At 34.6% G+C, this 17,116-nt stretch overlaps 1 protein-coding gene across 1 annotated transcript in view; it reads right to left on the minus strand.

The window, feature by feature from the left end:
• The window catches only part of PSEN1 (presenilin 1), a 76,192-nt gene that overhangs the window by 17,884 nt on the left and 41,192 nt on the right, over positions 1-17,116 (minus strand). The window contains exon 7 of the mRNA XM_051977652.1: positions 14,450-14,548. Within this exon, the coding sequence (XP_051833612.1) occupies positions 14,450-14,548 (99 nt within the window). The remainder of the gene's footprint in view (positions 1-14,449; positions 14,549-17,116) is intronic.

A 17,116-nucleotide genomic window follows, 5' to 3' on the forward strand; every position in this document is an offset into this window, starting at 1 on the left:
TGAGGCCTTTGACTGCAAAAATATTTTCCCAGTTTATTGTTTCCCTTCTAATCTTGTCTGCATTTGTTTTGTTTGCACAAAAACTTTTCAATTTGATAGAATCAAAATTTTCTATTTTATGGTCAATAGTGATCTCTAGTTCTTCTTTAGTTATAAATTCCTCCCTCTTCCACAGGTCTGAGAGGTAAACTGTCCTATGCTCTTCCAATTTATTTATAATCTCATTCTTTATGCCTAGGTCATGAACCCATTTTGACCTTATCTTGGTGTATGGTGTTAAATGTGGGTCAATGCCTAGTTTCTGCCATACTAATTTCCAATTTTCCCAGCAATTTTTGTCAAATAATGCGTTCTTATCCCAAAAACTGGGATCTTTGGGTTTGTCAAACACTATATTATTAAAGTTATTGACTGTTTTGTCCTTTGAACCTACCCTATTCCATTGATCAACTAGTCTATTTCTTAGCCAATACCAAATGGTTTTGGTAACTGCTGCTCTATAATATAATTTTAGATCTGGTACAGCTAAGCCACTTTCAATTGATTTTTTTTTTCATTAATTCCCTTGAAATTCTTGACCTTTTGTTTTTCCACATGAATGTTGTTATTTTTTCTAGGTCATTAAAATAGTTTTTTGGGGAGTCTTGATTGGTATAGTGCTAAACAAATAGATTAGTTTATGTAGTACTGTCATCTTTGTTATATTTGATCACCCTATCCAAGAGCATTTAATATTTTTCCAATTGGTTAGATCAGACTTAATTTGTATGGAAAGTGGTTTGTAGTTTTGCTCATAAAGTTTCTGATTTTCCCTTGGCAGATAGATTCCTAAGTATTTTATACTATTAGTAGTTACTTTAAATGGAATTTCTCTTTGTAACTCTGATTGTAGGATTTTGTTAGTGATATATAAGAATGCTGATGATTTATGTGAGTTTATTTTGTATCCTGCAACTTTCCTAAAATTGTGGATTATTTCTAATAATTTTTTAGTAGAATCTCTGGGGTTCTCTAAGTATACCATCATATCATCAGCAAAGAGTGATAATTTGGTTTTCTCATTGCCTACTCTAATTCCTTTAATCTCTTTCTCAACTCTTATTGCCAAAGCTAGCATTTCTAATACAATATTGAATAGTAACAGTGATAGTGGCCAACCTTGTTTCACTCCTGATCTTACTGGGAATGGTTGCAGTTTTTCCCCATTACATATGATGCTTACTGATGGTTTTAAATAGATGCTGCTGATTATTTTAAGGTAAAGTCCATTTATTCCTATACTCTCAAGTGTTTTTAATAGGAATGGATGTTGGATTTTACCAAATGTTTTCTGTGCATTTATTGAGATGATCATATGGTTTTTGTTAATTTGGTTATTAATATGGCCAATTATATTGGTAGTTTCCTAATATTGAACCAGCCCTGCATTCCTGATATAAATCCTACTTGATCATAATGTATTATCCTGGGGATGATTTTCTGTAGTCTTTTTGCTAATATCTTATTTAAGATTTTAGCATCAATATTCATTAGGGAGATTGGTCTATAATTTTCTTTCTGTTTTCAACCTACCTAGTTTAGGTATCAGTATCATGTCTGTGTCATAAAAGGAATTTGGTAGGACTCCTTCATTCCCTATTTTATCAAATAATTTATATAGCATTGGGGCTAATTGTTCTTTAAATGTTTGGTAGAATTCACATGTAAATCCATCTGGTCCTGGGGATTTTTTCTTAAGGGAGTTGATTAATAGCTTGTTCTATTTCTTTTTCTGAAATGGGACTATTCAAGCAATTTACTTCCTCCTCTTATTTTTGAAGGTAGTCATCCATTTCACTTAGGTTATCAAATTTATTGGCATACAGTTGGGCAAAGTAACTCCTTATTATTTCTGTAATTTCCTCTTCATTGGTGGGAAGTTCTCCCTTTTCATTTTTAAGACTACTAATTTGATTTTCCTTTTTCTTTTTTCTAATCAGATTTACCAAAAGCTTATCTATTTTATTGGCTTTTTCATAGAACCAACTCTTAGTTTTATTAATTAGTTCAACAGTTTTTTTTTTACTTTCAATATTATTAATTTCTCCTTTTAATTTTAGAATTTCAAATTTAGTATTTGATTGGGGGTTTTTAATTTGGCGTTTTTTTTAGTTGCAAGCCCAATTCATTGATCTTCTCTTTCTCTGTTTTATTCAAGTAAGCTTCTAAGGATATAAAATTTCCTCTTATTACCGCTTTGGCTGCATCCCACAAATTTTGATATGATGTCTCATTGTTGTCATTATCTTGAGTGAAATTATTAATTTTATCTATAATTTGCTGTTTCACCCAATCATTCTTTAAGATGAGATTATTTAGTTTCCAATTACTTTTTGGTCTATTTACATCTAACTTTTTGTTGAATGTAGTTTTTATTGCACTGTGATCTGAAAAGAAAGCATTTACTATTTCTGCCTTCCTGCATTTAATTTTGAGGTCTTTATGTCCTAATATATGGTCAATTTTTGTGTAGGTTCCATGAACTGCTGAGAAGAAAGTATACTCCTTTCTGTCACCATTCAGTTTTCTCCAGAGATCTATCATACCTAATTTTTGTCATATTCTATTTACCTTTTTAATTTCTTTCTTATTTGTTTTGTGATTTGATTTATCTAAATCTGAGAGTGCAAGATTGAGATCTCCTACTATTATAGTTTTGCTGTCTATTTCTTCTCGCAACTCTCTTAACTTCTCCTTTAGGAAGTTAGACCTTATCTCTTTTAATTAGATCAATTTTTGTTTTTGCTTGATCTGAGATAAAGATGGCTATGCCTGCTTTTTTGACTTCACCTGAAGCATAATAGGTTCTGCTCCAGCCTTTTACTTTTACTCTGTATGTATCTCCCTGTTTTAAATGTGTTTCCTGTAAACAACATATTGTAGGGTTCTGACTTTTGATCCAGTCTGCTATCTGCCTTCTCTTTATGGGAGAGTTCATCCCATTCACATTTACAGTTAAAATTACTAATTCTGTATTTCCTGCCATCCTAATATCCCCAGATTATACTTTACTTTTTCTTGCCCTCCTTCCCTTCTTTCCTAGTATTAAACTTATTGGTCCCACTTACATCACGTAGCTCTCCCTCTTTAGTATCCCTCCCTTCTCCCTTTGAATCCCTTCCCTTTTCTTGTACCCTTCCCTTATTATTCTTTTTCCTTCTCCCTTTTCCTCTCCCACTTTTTAATGGAGAGAAGAATCTCTGTAAAACAAATATGTCAATTATTTCCTCTTTGAGACAACTCTGATTTGAGTAGGATTCACACAATGTCCCTTCCTCTCTCTAAGTTCCCTCAAATATGATAGGTTTCCTTTGCCTCATCATCACATGTAGTTTCTCTCTTTTTATCTCCCCTTTTCCCGACACTATCCCCTTTCCATTTCTACTTCTCTTTTTTATGTTATATCAGAAAAATCAAATTATACATGTGGTTTTTATGTATATCCACAACAGAAATATAGTTCTCAAGAGAAACTTTTACCTTTTTCTACTTCTCTTGAGTCCTGTTGTTGGAGATCAAATTTTTTGTTTAAGTCTGGTTTTTTCTTTAGAAAGAGATGGAATTCTTCTATTTCATTAAATGTCCATCTTCTTCCATGGAAAAAAATACTCAGCTTAGCTGGGTAGTTTATTCTTGGCTGCATTCCAAGCTCTTTTGCCTTTCGGAATATCTGATTCCAGGCCCTTCGATCCTTTAATGTTGAGGCAGCCAGATCTTGTGTGACCCTTATTGTGGCATCTCAATATTTGAACTGTTTTTTCCTGGCTGCTTGTAAAATTTTTTCTTTAGTCTGAAAATTCTGAAGTTTGGCCACAATATTCCTCAGAGTCTTTATTTTAGGGTCTTTTTCAGATGGTGTTCGATAAATTCTTTCAACACCTGTTTTCCCTTCTAGTTTTATTACTTTTGGGCAGTTCTCTTTGATGATTTCCTGTAAAATAGTATCTTGGCTCTTTTTTTCATCATAATTTTCGGGTAGTCCAATGATCCTCAGGTTATCTCTCCTAGATCTATTTTCCAGGTCTGTCATTTTTCTAAATAAATATTTGACATTTTTTCCCAATCTTTCATTTTTTTGGTTTGCTTGACTGATTCTTGATGTCTCAATGAATCAGCCATTTCCATTTGTTCAGTTCTGATTTTTAGTGAGTTATTTTCTTCATTAGCTTTTTAAACTTCTTTTTGTATATGTCCAATTGAGTTGTTTTGCTCTATGGAATTTTTTTCCATTTCACTATTTTTTTTTTAGTGAGTTATTTTCTTTTTGCAATTTGCAAATTCTATTTCCCTGCACTTCTTGGGAGTTTTTTTTATCTTTTCTAATTCACATTTTAGGAAGTTGTTGCTCTCTTGCATAGCTTCTCGTTCCTTTCCCCATTTCTCTTCTAGTTCTCTTTTAAGGTTTTTAATAGTCTCTTCTAGGAGAGCCTTTTGTATTGGGGACCAACAATTGTCTGGAGACTGTATGCTATTAGTCTCTTCAGGGTCGAAAAGCTGTTCTCTTTCTGTACAGAAACTATCAATCGTTCTTTTGATTTTTTTACTCATTTTGTTAAAGCCTGTAAGGTCTGCTTTCAGAGCCAGGAGATTACCAGCTTCCTCTGCAGAGCAGTGAAAGGTGTATGGACCGGTAGCTGTCCTGCCAGCTGGCTACAAAAAGCAGCAAAGTACAGGAGTGGTCTGGGAAGGAGTTCCCCACCCAGGAGTAACTCAGGACAGCAGGGCCAAGCTGGGATCCTGCCCTTCAAAGAACCCCAGCTGTGTGAGATAACGACTTCGCTGGGGCTAGACACTGAGCAGTGAGAGTTTCACTTCCCAAGCCAAAGCCTGCCTTGGGGCTGTGGGTATTAGCAGTTGAGCAGTGAATGGATTTGCAGGGACTGGAAGTGTCTGCCGGGGAAGCACAGTCTGCTGAGGAAGTTCTATTGCCCCATGCCGAGCCCCCCACTGTACCGATTACAGGCTGCCCAGGCTGTGCCCCCCTGCCATGCAGATTAGTAACTGCCCCGAACTGCAGAATGTGACTGCAGAGCTGCGTTACAGTCTGCCTGAGTTACTTCCGGGTTTGAGGGGTTACAGCCAGAACGCGTTAGGTTCTGGGGTTTTTTAGAGTACCCTCTATTTTAGGCTTTAATTTCTCTGCCAGTTTACTGCTTTGTAGTCAACGCAGAGCGGTTAGCCTATAGCAGAGTGGTCTCTATAATTTCTCTAGCCACAGAGGTGTCACCCCCGCCCCTGGTCTGCTCAGGATGCTAGTCTCTCGCCAGTTCCTGGCCCTTCAGGACAAACCTTTCCTTGGTATCTTCCAGATTGCCTTTGGCTGGTAAATTGTAGTGCTTCTAATCTTCATGAATTTAAGCAGTGAAGAGCTATTTTTAAGGCTGGATTAAATAGTTGGTTATGAGGAGAATGAGAGGAGCTTAGAGAGTTGTGTGTGCCTTCTCCACCATCTTGGCTCCCCTTGGTAGCCTATATAACTTTTATCAAGGCAGGTATCATGCCTTAACTAAACTTTCTCCCACAACAAGTATAGTTCTCTACACTATTAAAGTGTGTTTTAACAGCTGAATATGAACCAGCTAAACACCCTGATGGCATAATAAAATAACTCAGCAAGTTACTGGCCAAAGAGCAGAATAACAAAATAATAAGAAAGAATAACAATAATAAAGGAAGCAAGAATTGGCTCAAAAGAGGGAGAATGGAAGGGAAAACAAAATTACTATGCTCAGAAGTATTTAAGTTTTTCTGCACCTGAATAGACATTTGAGATTTTTCAGACTTCCTATTATAAAAAGATAATACATAGGTATCTTTTTGATTAATCATCCAATATTTTGAAGTGTATTGCTATAGGTGAAAATATAATTTTATTATCAATATCTGAGAAAACATTTTCTTGAAGTCTTTTTTTTCCCCTAGGGTAATACCTCTCCTATTCAAATTCCTTTGGCTATTACCTCTAGGAAAAGCTACAAACTGGTACCTTTCACAATCTGGTTCTGGTCTTATACATTACGATTCTATAAATCAGTCATACTGACCAGGTGAGGTAGATGGGTGACATAATAGATACAGCACTGGGTCTAAAGTCAGGAAGACGAGTTCAAATCCAATTTTAGATATTTACTAAATGTGTGATCATGGTTAAGTCACAAGCTTCATTTGTCTCAGTTTCTTCAACCATAAAAAGGGGATAATAATAGCACCCTAATTTTCCTGGGGTTGTAGTGAGGATCAAATGAGATATCTATAAAGTATTTAGCACAATGCCTAGTACACAGTAAGCACTTAATAGATATTTGTTCCCTTCCTCTCCCTTTTTCCTTTTTGCAGTTCTTCACTCAACCTTATCTCTGACATTACTATGATCTTTGCATAGGCTCTTCCTCATGCCTGGAATGCACTTTTCCCTTACATCCAATTCCTACAATTCCTAATTTCCTTTAAAACTCAGTTCAAACTACCTCCTTTATTAGTGCTTTCCTAATCACCTCATATGCTAGTGCCTCCTCTTCCACTTTCAATTAAATTCTACTAATTTTGTGGATTTTGTAGTGTAAGTATGTTTCCATGTTATTTATCTCCTATAGAATACAAATTCCTTGAAGGCAGAAATTATTTCACCTTTGTCTTTCATCTCCTCCATTTTACAAAGTGCTTAAAACATGGAAGGCATATAAAAAAAAATCTTGTTCCCTGAATAATAGAGCTACTATGAAACAAGCAAAAAGCTCATAAAAGTAGATTTTGTTTTGGAGTTTTAAAAACTGGTTATTCATTTGAAGCAAAGGAACAGCAATATCCCTGAACCAAATAAAGTAATGATATAGTGAAGGAATAGCACTATGACCTGTTGGGATATTGTAATGTCTTTGGTGCCAAAAGACCCAAGTTTAAATTTTTATTTTGTTACTTATTACTTCAGTGACCCCTGAAAAATCAAAAAGTGGCTATCTTTAAAAGCAACTAATAAATAATAAAATTGCTTAAAGCACTTTTGGATGAATGTTTATTAACATCAAGAAAAAGTGTTAATCAATATTCTATTAGAAAAATCCTCACTCCCCAATGATTTGTAAGACTGCTGTGTGATACAGATTTGGCAATCTACAAGAAAAAAGGCTTTTTCATGTTCTGACCTGACAAACAAAGTGCAGTTTTCTATTCAAATTTTTTCAAATAAGGTGAGATTGCTATAATATATCAGCATTATCCTGATATCTTTTCACAGATTTAAAACAAACTAAAAATATATTTATATATGATTTATTTTAATGCCTAGAAATATCATACTAGAAGTTTATATTCTAATGTCCTTTAGCAGAGATACAATCATTAATCCCCCAGGATCAGTCTTTTTCTGTTAAAATGAAAACAAGCATATTCTTTACAGAAGTCCATAACTCAAAAGCAAAATACATATCTCTGTATTCCCCAGAATGGTGGTCCTAAATCATTGCCATTCTGAAGGCCCTAATGCAACTCAATTTACTTTCAAATGGTGATTTCAGTTCCAACTTAATTAATAGCAATGGAATGTAAACACCCTCAATGTTTACCTCTCACATATAAAAAATTATTTCTACCTTTACCTACCTTTCTTTCTCTACTTTTGAGGAAGAAGCAAACTTCATCCTGATTTTCAGGACTAATTTCTTCTCTATGAGCCCGTTGCCTCCTCTACAGCCTTGTTCCTTTAAATTATCTCTGCTTTCTCTAGTATTTTCAATAATTTCCTCTCTAATAGATCCTTTCCTTTTGTCTACAAATATAACATAGTCAAGTCTCACCCACACTAAATACAAACCTTCCTTTCAAGAATGATGCCCTTATGACCAACTATAAATTATTGTCATTTTTCAGTAGTGTAATCATCCACAACTGGTCTGAAGGATTTATGATGAAAAATACTATTCATACTAAAAGAAGGAACTGTTTGAGTCTGAATACAGACCAAAGAATTTTCTTTTTCTCTCTATATATCTCTCTTTATTTTGAACTTAATTTTTCTTAACAGTTTTTATTTTCATTAGGTTAGGAGATCGATGTTTTCTTTCACAACTTGTCTTTTATGGAAATGTTTTACTTAACTTCATATTTGGTTTCTTAATTGTGGGTGGGGATAAGGGAGAGAATCTCAACTCAAAAATCTTTAAAAAAAAAAAAAGAAGAAGAAAAATTTGCTATAAATGTAAAACTGGGGGAAAATATTAAATAAATAAAATTAGAATTAATAAAAAAGAACAAAATATATTTTGCATTTTAAGTCCCCCCCCCCCAAAAAAAAGAATGATGCCCTTTCCAGCTATTACTACAATCCTCTCTCTTGCCTTTAAAGACTGCCAAATTTCTTTAAAGGCAAAATCTATACTTATTCTTTTACCTCCATTCATTGATTTCTAACTTTGTTCTGTCACTTACCCCTGAACTTACTTTCTCCAAGGTCACAGATGACATCCTAACTACCAAATTCAATGGCCTCTTGTTAGTCCTCTTCCTTCCTGACTTTTCTGTAACATCTTACCGAAGTTTATCCTTCTCCTCTTTTTTCCCAAATGCACTCCCATCACTGGGTTTTTACAATACTCATCACCATTTCAATCATCTTCCTATCTTTGGATAATTACATCTCTTTTAATGACTTTTCTTCCTGCTCCCTCAATGCAAGAGTTGCCAAGGTTCTGTCCTCAGTTTTCTTCTCCGTAGTGAATTCATGACTTCCCATTGCTTCAGTTCTAAGCTTTATTAAAATGATTCCTAGAATTATATCTTCTGGCCTGACCCACTGTTCAGTCTTCATCTCCAAATGTCTGCCTGCCATTTTCCTAGCCCTTGAAAACCTGTGATAACCATACTGACTTTATCCTCTATTCCTGCTGAACCAGTACCTCTCCCTATTTCTGTTAATGGCACTATCATCTCCTGATCACTCAGGCTCAGATCATCAGTAGTTTCTTTGACTCTTTCAGCTTCTCAAATCCCTATACCCAATCAATTGTTAAATCTTGTTGATTTAAGGTCCACTATTATTGGCAAAGACCTGCTTCTTCCTTTTTTCATTGCTGCTGCTTTTTTTAGGTTTCTGTTACCTTTTGGGGGATTATTACAATAGTCCAAACTGTCTCCAGCTTCTCTTGACCTCCAACTGTTGCTATTTCTAGGAATGGTGGCATTTGGAACAAATAAGTTGCATTGAGGATGATGGAAGTGGGTAGAGGTGGAGTCTGAGGGAAACCTAGCCTCTGACCATTCCTGTACAAATAGTTTGAGGCAGTGGAAGCTAGGTTACTCCAAGGAGAGAGACTAAGTCAAAGAAGACCACAAGCCAAGGACTGACCTGGAGGTAGAGAGATGATAATAACAACTATCCATATAGACTTTATAAGGAGAAATTAATGCTAAGTGCCGGTGGGTCTAAAAATGATAAACAAAGACTAAGGAGGATGACAATTCTCTTTCTTGGTCTATTAGAGGGTGTGACAAAGAAGAAAGTTAAGATTTTAGTGTATAGCAGAAATCTGAAAGAATATGAAAGGAAGAAATCCAAGATCATGCATTTAGAGCTGAAAGACACTTGGGAAGTAATCAAGTCGAATTTCCTCATTTTATAGATGTAGAAACTGAAACTTACAGAGGAAATATGGAATATGTGTTTCCTTCAGATCCCATTAATAAAGTAGCAGAGTCAGAGTTCAAATTCAAGTGTACTGACTCTAAATCCAATGATCCTTTTTCACTGGACTACAACAGAATGTTCCTGGGATACAGAAGGTTAACAACTCGAGGGACCACCAGAGCTCAGTTTATTATCATCTGGGAGGAGGTCACTAGACAAGCATAAACCTGTCTTTGCTAAAGATTCTGCATTGGCTCTCACGGAACAGACATTCTTCAAGAATTACATCTTCTGTGGCCTAGCTGTACCTGATCTAAAACTATCTTATAAAGCAGCAGTCACCAAAACCATTTGGTATTGGCAAGAAATAGATTAGTTGATCAGTGGAATAGGTTAGGTTCATAAGACAAAATATCAACTATAGCAATCTAGTGATTGACAAACCCAAATATCCCAACTTTTGGGATAAGAATTCATTATTTGACAGAAACTGCTGGGAAAACTGGAAATTAGTATGGCAGAAACTAGGCACTGACCCACACCTGCTAGCACTCTCACCAGTTCCTATTCAGTGGAAAACTGATACACCAGTGTGGGTAGAACAGTGGTCCTTAACAAGAGATAAAATTCAGGCCTTAGTAGAGATAGTGCAAGAACAACTTGACCAAGGACACTTACAACCTTCTCTAAGTCCTTGGAATTCTCCAGTATTTATTATAAAAAAGAAATCTGGAAAATGGAGGATAGGTTAAGTGATTTAAGAAAGGTAAACGAACAGATGGAAACTATGGGAACTCTTCAGCCTGGACTTCCATCTCCTACTCAGCTGCCTAGAGAATGGCCTTTTTGGGTTATAGACATCAAGGATTGTTTCTATCTGTACACTGTACACCAAGATCAGATCAAAATGGGTCCATGATTTAGGCATAAAGAACGAGATTATAAATAAATAAATTAGAGGAACATAGGATAGTTTACCTCTCAGACTTGTGGAGGAGGAAGAAATTTGTGACCAAAGATGAACTAGAGATTATTATTGATCACAAAATAGAAAATTTTGATTACATCAAATTAAAAAGCCTTTGTACAAACAAAACTAATGCAAACAAGATTAGAAGGGAAGCAACAAACTGGGAAAACATTTTCACAGTTAAAGGTTCTGATAAAGGCCTCATTTCCAAAATATATAGAGAATTGACTCTAATTTATAAGAAATCAAGCCATTCTTCAATTGATAAATGGTCAAAGGATATGAACAGACAATTTTCAGATGATGAAATTGAAACTATTACCACTCATATGAAAGAGTGTTGCAAATCACTATTGATCAGAGAAATGCAAATTAAGACAACTCTGAGATACCACTACACACCTGTCAGATTGGCTAAGATGACAGGAAAAAATAATGATGAATGTTGGAGGGGAGGCGGGAAAACTGGGACACTGTTGCATTGTTGGTGGAGTTGTGAACGAATCCAACCATTCTGGAGAGCAATTTGGAATTATGCTCAAAAAGTTATCAAACTGTGCATACCCTTTGATCCAGCAGTGCTACTACTGGGCTTATATTCCAAAGAGATACTAAAGAAGGGAAAGAGACCAGTATGTGCCAAAATGTTTGTGGCAGCCCTGTTTGTAGTGGCTAGAAACTGGAAAATGAATGGATGCCCATCAATTGGAGAATGATTGGGTAAATTGTGGTATATGAATATTATGGAATATTATTGTTCTGTAAGAAATGACCAGCAGAAAGAATACAGACAGCCTTGGAGAGACTTACATGAACTGATGCTGTGAATGAGCAGAACCAGGAGATCCTTATATACTTCAACGATATTGTATGAGGATGTATTCTGATGGAAGTGGATTTCTTCGACAAAGAGAAGATCTAACTCAATTTTAATTGATTAATGATGGACAGAAGCAGCTACATCCAGAGAAGGAACACTGGGAAATGAATGTAAACTGTTTGCATTTTTGTTTTTCTCCCCGGGTTATTTTTACCTTCTGAATCCAATTCTTCCTGTGCAACAAGAGAACTATTCGATTCTACCCACATATATTATATGTAGAATATACTGTGACATATTTAACATGTATAGGACTGCTTGCCATCTGGGGGAGGGGGTGGAGGAAGGGAAGGGAAAAGTCAGAACAGAAATGAGTGCAAGGGATAATGTTGTAAAAAATTACCCAGGCATGGGTTTTGTCAATAAAAAAGTTATAATTATAAAAAAAAAAAAAAAAAAAAAGAATTATATCTTCTACAAGAGGCCTTTCCCAATCCCCTTTCTCCACTGCTTGTGTTTTCAAGATTATCTCTCATATAGTGAAAATATGAAATGATTTAACCATTCTGGAGAACAATTTGGAATTATGCCCAAAGTGCTATCAAACTGGGCACACTCTTTGATCCAGCAGTGTCTCTACTATGTCTATATCCCAAAGAGATCATAAAAAAGGAAGAAGGACTCATATGTTCAAAAATGTTTGTGGCAGTCCTTTTTGTAGTGGCAAGAAATTGGAAACTAAGTGGATGCCCATGAGTTGAAGATCGGCTGAATAAACTATGGTATATGAAATATATTGTTCTATAAGAAACAATCAGCAAGCTGAATAATACAGAGTGAAGTAAGGAGAACCAGGAGAACATTGTACACATCAGCAAGATTATTTGAAGATCAAGTGTGATGAATTTGGCTCTTCTCAACAATGCATTGATTCAAGGGAATTCCAATAGATGTGGGATGGAAAATGACAATCACATCCAGAGAGAATTATGGAGACTGAATATGGATTGAAGCATAGTATTTTTACTTTTTATTTTTTTCTTTCATGGTTTTTTTTTCCTTTTAATTTGATTTTTCTTGTACAACATGACAAATATGGAAATGTTTAAAAGAATTGTTTATTTGTTGTAAAAGAATATTTAACCTATATCAAATTGTTTGCTGTTGGGGGGGGGGGGGGGAAGGAGATAAGGGAGGAAGGAAGGGAAAAAAATTTGGAACACAGTCTTACAAAAATGAATGTTGAAAACTATCTTCACATGTATTTGGAAAACAAAACACTACTAAAAAAAAAAAAAAAAAGATTACCTCCCACTTACACTTTAAATATTTTGTCCATACATAATAGTTTGCATATTATCTCCCTCACTACAATGGGAGCTCCTTGAGGGAAGGGGTCTTATTTTTGCTTCTATCTGTATCCCCAGTTCTTAGCACAGTGTATGGCATATAGTAATTCCTAAGGAAATGTTTGCTGACTAATTGAATGACTAGATATGAAAGAAAAGTGGCTCATGGAATTAAGGAGGAAGATGAAAACCTTTCCATCCCAGCAAAAAGACATCTCAAGAAATGATGTCGATCATAGGATATTGGGGAAGGGGAAAAGAAAGGTGGCAAAGGATTAGGCTAGCACCATCAAAGAGAGATAGGAAGTATAACCTCTGTCCTGAAAGAACTGCTTCTATTGGAGCTCTGGCATGAGGATTATGGTTGCAAAATCTTCTTCTGTCTCATTTACTTCATTTATTTCTCTTTCTTTCCATTCACACAGCCAGCCTCTCATCACCTCTCATCTGAGCTACTGAATAAACCAGATCATCTTTTATTTCATTTTTTACCAAGCTTTAAATCACTGAGTAGGTGTTGCTTCAAATAAACTGAGACCTGGGAAGGATCTTAGCTTAAAAAGGCCAATGTCTCCCATTGCATCCAGGGCCACCTCCAGTCATCCTGATCTATTTCTTTCCACTGGCTCCAGAAGAGAGTAAGACCAGTGATTTTACACAGTCCTCTCCTACTTAAATTCAACTTTCATGCAAATCATGACATCACCTTCCTAATGTCATGGTCCTCTTTGAGAACAAAGATTGAACAACAATAGCCCTGGTTGCACCACACTAGTTCTGAATCTAATTCCAACTTAAGTTCATACATGTTGCCAGGTAATCATTTTAGACAATATTTCTCTGACTAGATCATTCTCTTGCTTAAAAAAAAAAAATGCAGTGAGTACAACATAAAGCCTAAATTCAACTGATTATTCTCCTTCTCAGCTTTAAGTCTAGAATTGACTATCAGACAGACATAGTTCTTTTCAACAATATGGTGATTCAGGCCACTTCCCATAGACTTAGAAGAGAGAGCCATTCACATCTAGAGAGAGGATGTGGGGATTGAATGTAGATCATTATAGAGTATTTTCACCTTTTTGGTTGTTGGTTGGTTTTTTTCTCATTTTTTTCCTTTTTGATCTTATTATTCTTGTGCAGCATGATAATTGTGGAAATATGTATAGAAGAGGTACATATATTTAACCTATATTGGATTACTTGCCATCTAGGGAGGCGGGATGGGAGAAGAGAGGGAGAAAAATCTAGAACACAAGATTTTGCAAGGGTGAATGTTACTTTGCATGTATTTTGAAAATAAAAAATTATTACTTAAAAAAAATAGGATTGGCTATCACATCATCTAATCCTACTTCAAATTTTATAAATGAAGAAAATGAGTCATAAAATAATGATATGGTTCACCCAAGGTCCCACAGATGATAAGTAATAAAGCCCACATCTCTTGCCTGCAAATTCAGGGTTCTTTCCACACCATCTCCTAAATAAATTATTATTAGGTCAAGGACCAAACTATGTAGGAAAGGGATCAGAAGACAAAATTAAAGTTAAAAGTTGAAGAGATCGTTGTGACAGTCAATGTAACTGGATTTGGCCTCTCATAAATAAATAGATGATAACTAACTCAAAAGTCTTTGTGAAATACTTACAGGAATAAATAAGAGCTGGGAAGAGAGTTTCATTTCTTTCCTGAGCTGTTTCAACAAGCATACGTAATGGACCTTTTGGACACAAAACTGCTACCAAATCTGAAAAAAAGAAAAAAAACAAAAAATACTTTGAACTACACTGCCTATGATTTGGGGTCGATTGTGCGGACAAAAGGGAAGGAAAATCTAGGTATCTTAATGTTTCTTAATAGGATGTGAAGGACAAAAATAAAAATGACTCCAAAATAAAAAATCAGTAATAGAATATCTATAAATGTTCCATTTTGACACTGACTTCACTATACTTACTACATAGTATGCAAAATTAACTGGATTTTATGAATAAATCTTCCCATATTGCAAGAAAAAGATAATCACAAGGGAAGTGAGAAGAACCCTATATACAGTAACAGCAAGAATATGTGATGATCAATTATGACAGACTTAGATCTTTCTCAGCAATGCATGATCCAAGACAACTCCAAGACTTGGGACAGAAAATACCATTCTCATTCAGAAAAAGAACTATGGAGCCTAAATACTGAATTTTCACTTTTCTTTCTTGTGGTTTTCCCCTTTTGAATTTTCTTTTACAACATGACTAATACGGAAATATGTTTAAAATGACTATACATGTATAAGTTGTATTAGATTGTTTGCTGTCTTGGGGAGAAAAAAATTGGAACTTAAAATCTTACAAAAATGAATAATGAAAACTCTATTTAAATGTAATTGGAAAAATTAAAATACTATTAAGTGGAAAAAAAAAGTCTTGATAATAAGATGAAACTCTTCTCTAAAAGCTGTCAATGTACCATAAATAGAAATAAGGCCACTAAGTTGTTTCTCACAAAAAAATCAAATATATAAGCTCCAAATATGGAATTAATGTATTTTAATAAATCTAATGAGAAAGATTTTGATGGAGTGTTTCAAGATTGTAATCAACAGAATAAAACAAATTAGTCTTACTCCTTTTTTCTGTTATATGTGAACTTAATGATCTTGAAATTAGAGGGTAGTAGAAAAAAACAAAAGAAAAAGCACAAAATAAAAGTCTTATTTCTATAGGTAGTTGATCAGTAGAACATAAAAGACTTTATTAAATAAATCAAGGCATTTCTTCTGTGCCTCAAGCATTGTGGCAAGCACTAGAGATACCAATATAAATGAAAGATTGTGAGCTCAAGAGTTTAACATCCTTATGGAGGATAAAGCACTTATAGAGGTTGTGGCTAGGGAAGAAAATTATGTTCTGGGAGGTGAAGATGTCAAGTGGAATAAAAAGCAGTCAACTGACATGCCTTTTACAGAATTAGATTCTCATAAAAAGTATGTGAGACCGACAAATGTCAAGTAGCAATAAATTTTTTATACAAAGACATCTAGCTATGAAATAGTAATGAAGCCAAGAGCAAATTTTTCACAATTCATTTCAAACCATTATATTAATCTTTATATTTCTTAAATGTAATTCAAAATTCAAAGCATGGACATTTATGCTAAATAATTTTTAAAAATAATGTTTAACATTATGAAATTCAAAGTGGATAATTTTGATCATATTGAATTAAAAAGGTTTTGTACAAACAAAACCAAAGCAGCCAAGATCAGAAGGGGAACAGAAAATTGGGAAAAAATTTTATATCCAAAATTTCTGATAAAGGCCTTCTTTCTAAAATATAGAGAAGTGACTCAAATTTATAAGAATAGAAACCATTCTCCAATTGATAAATGGACAAAGGATATGAACAATTTTCAGATGGAGAAATTAAAGCCATTTCTAGTCATATGAAAAAGGGCTCTAAATCACCACTGATTAGAAAAATGCAAATTAAGACACCTGAGGTACCTGAGTAGAGTTGTACTACACAACTCTAAGACTGGCTGAGATAACAGGAAAGATAATGAAGGGGAAAACTGGAACACTTTGGTGGAGTGTTGGTGGAGTTATGAATTGATCCAACTATTCTAGAGAGCAATTTGGAACTATGCCCAAAAGACTTTCAAACTATGCATATCTTTTGATCAAGCAGTGTCTCTAATGGGTCTGTATCCCAAAGATATCATAAAAAGAGAAAAGACTCTACCTATGCAAAAAGGTTTGTAGCCTTTTTTGTAGTGGCAAGAAGCTGGAAACTGAGTGGATGCCCATCAATTAGAGAATGGTTGAATAAGATATGGCATATGAATGTTATGAAATATTATTGTACATGTTTAATCTATAATGTCTAGAGGCAGGGGAGAGGGGAAAGGAGGAAAAAAAATTGGTACACAAAATATTGCAAGAGTGAATACTGAAAACTATCTTTACACATATTTTGAAAAATAAAAAGCTATTATTATTTTTTTTTAAATAAATGTTCAAAATATCTAGAGGAGGAAAATATGTTTAGAGATCTTGTGCTAACTCCTTGGACAAGGGAAGAAAAAATCCCAACAATTTCCCACTGTCAGCATGATTTATTAGCCAGTAAAAGAAAAAAAGGACTGGGTTTGTCCCATTCTAAAAAACAGCTAGTTTTCTATTGTATACTACTAGGTGATTGATTTTGTGATATGCCATCTTTCTTGAAGTATGATGACAATTAATTTTTAAAATTAAGCTATACTAAAATTAGTGGTAGCTTAAGAATTTCAGAATTTTTTTACATTCTTTGTGCTGAT

Source organism: Antechinus flavipes, chromosome 2, assembly GCF_016432865.1.
Source record: "Antechinus flavipes isolate AdamAnt ecotype Samford, QLD, Australia chromosome 2, AdamAnt_v2, whole genome shotgun sequence".
NCBI classification, from domain to species: domain Eukaryota; kingdom Metazoa; phylum Chordata; class Mammalia; order Dasyuromorphia; family Dasyuridae; genus Antechinus; species Antechinus flavipes.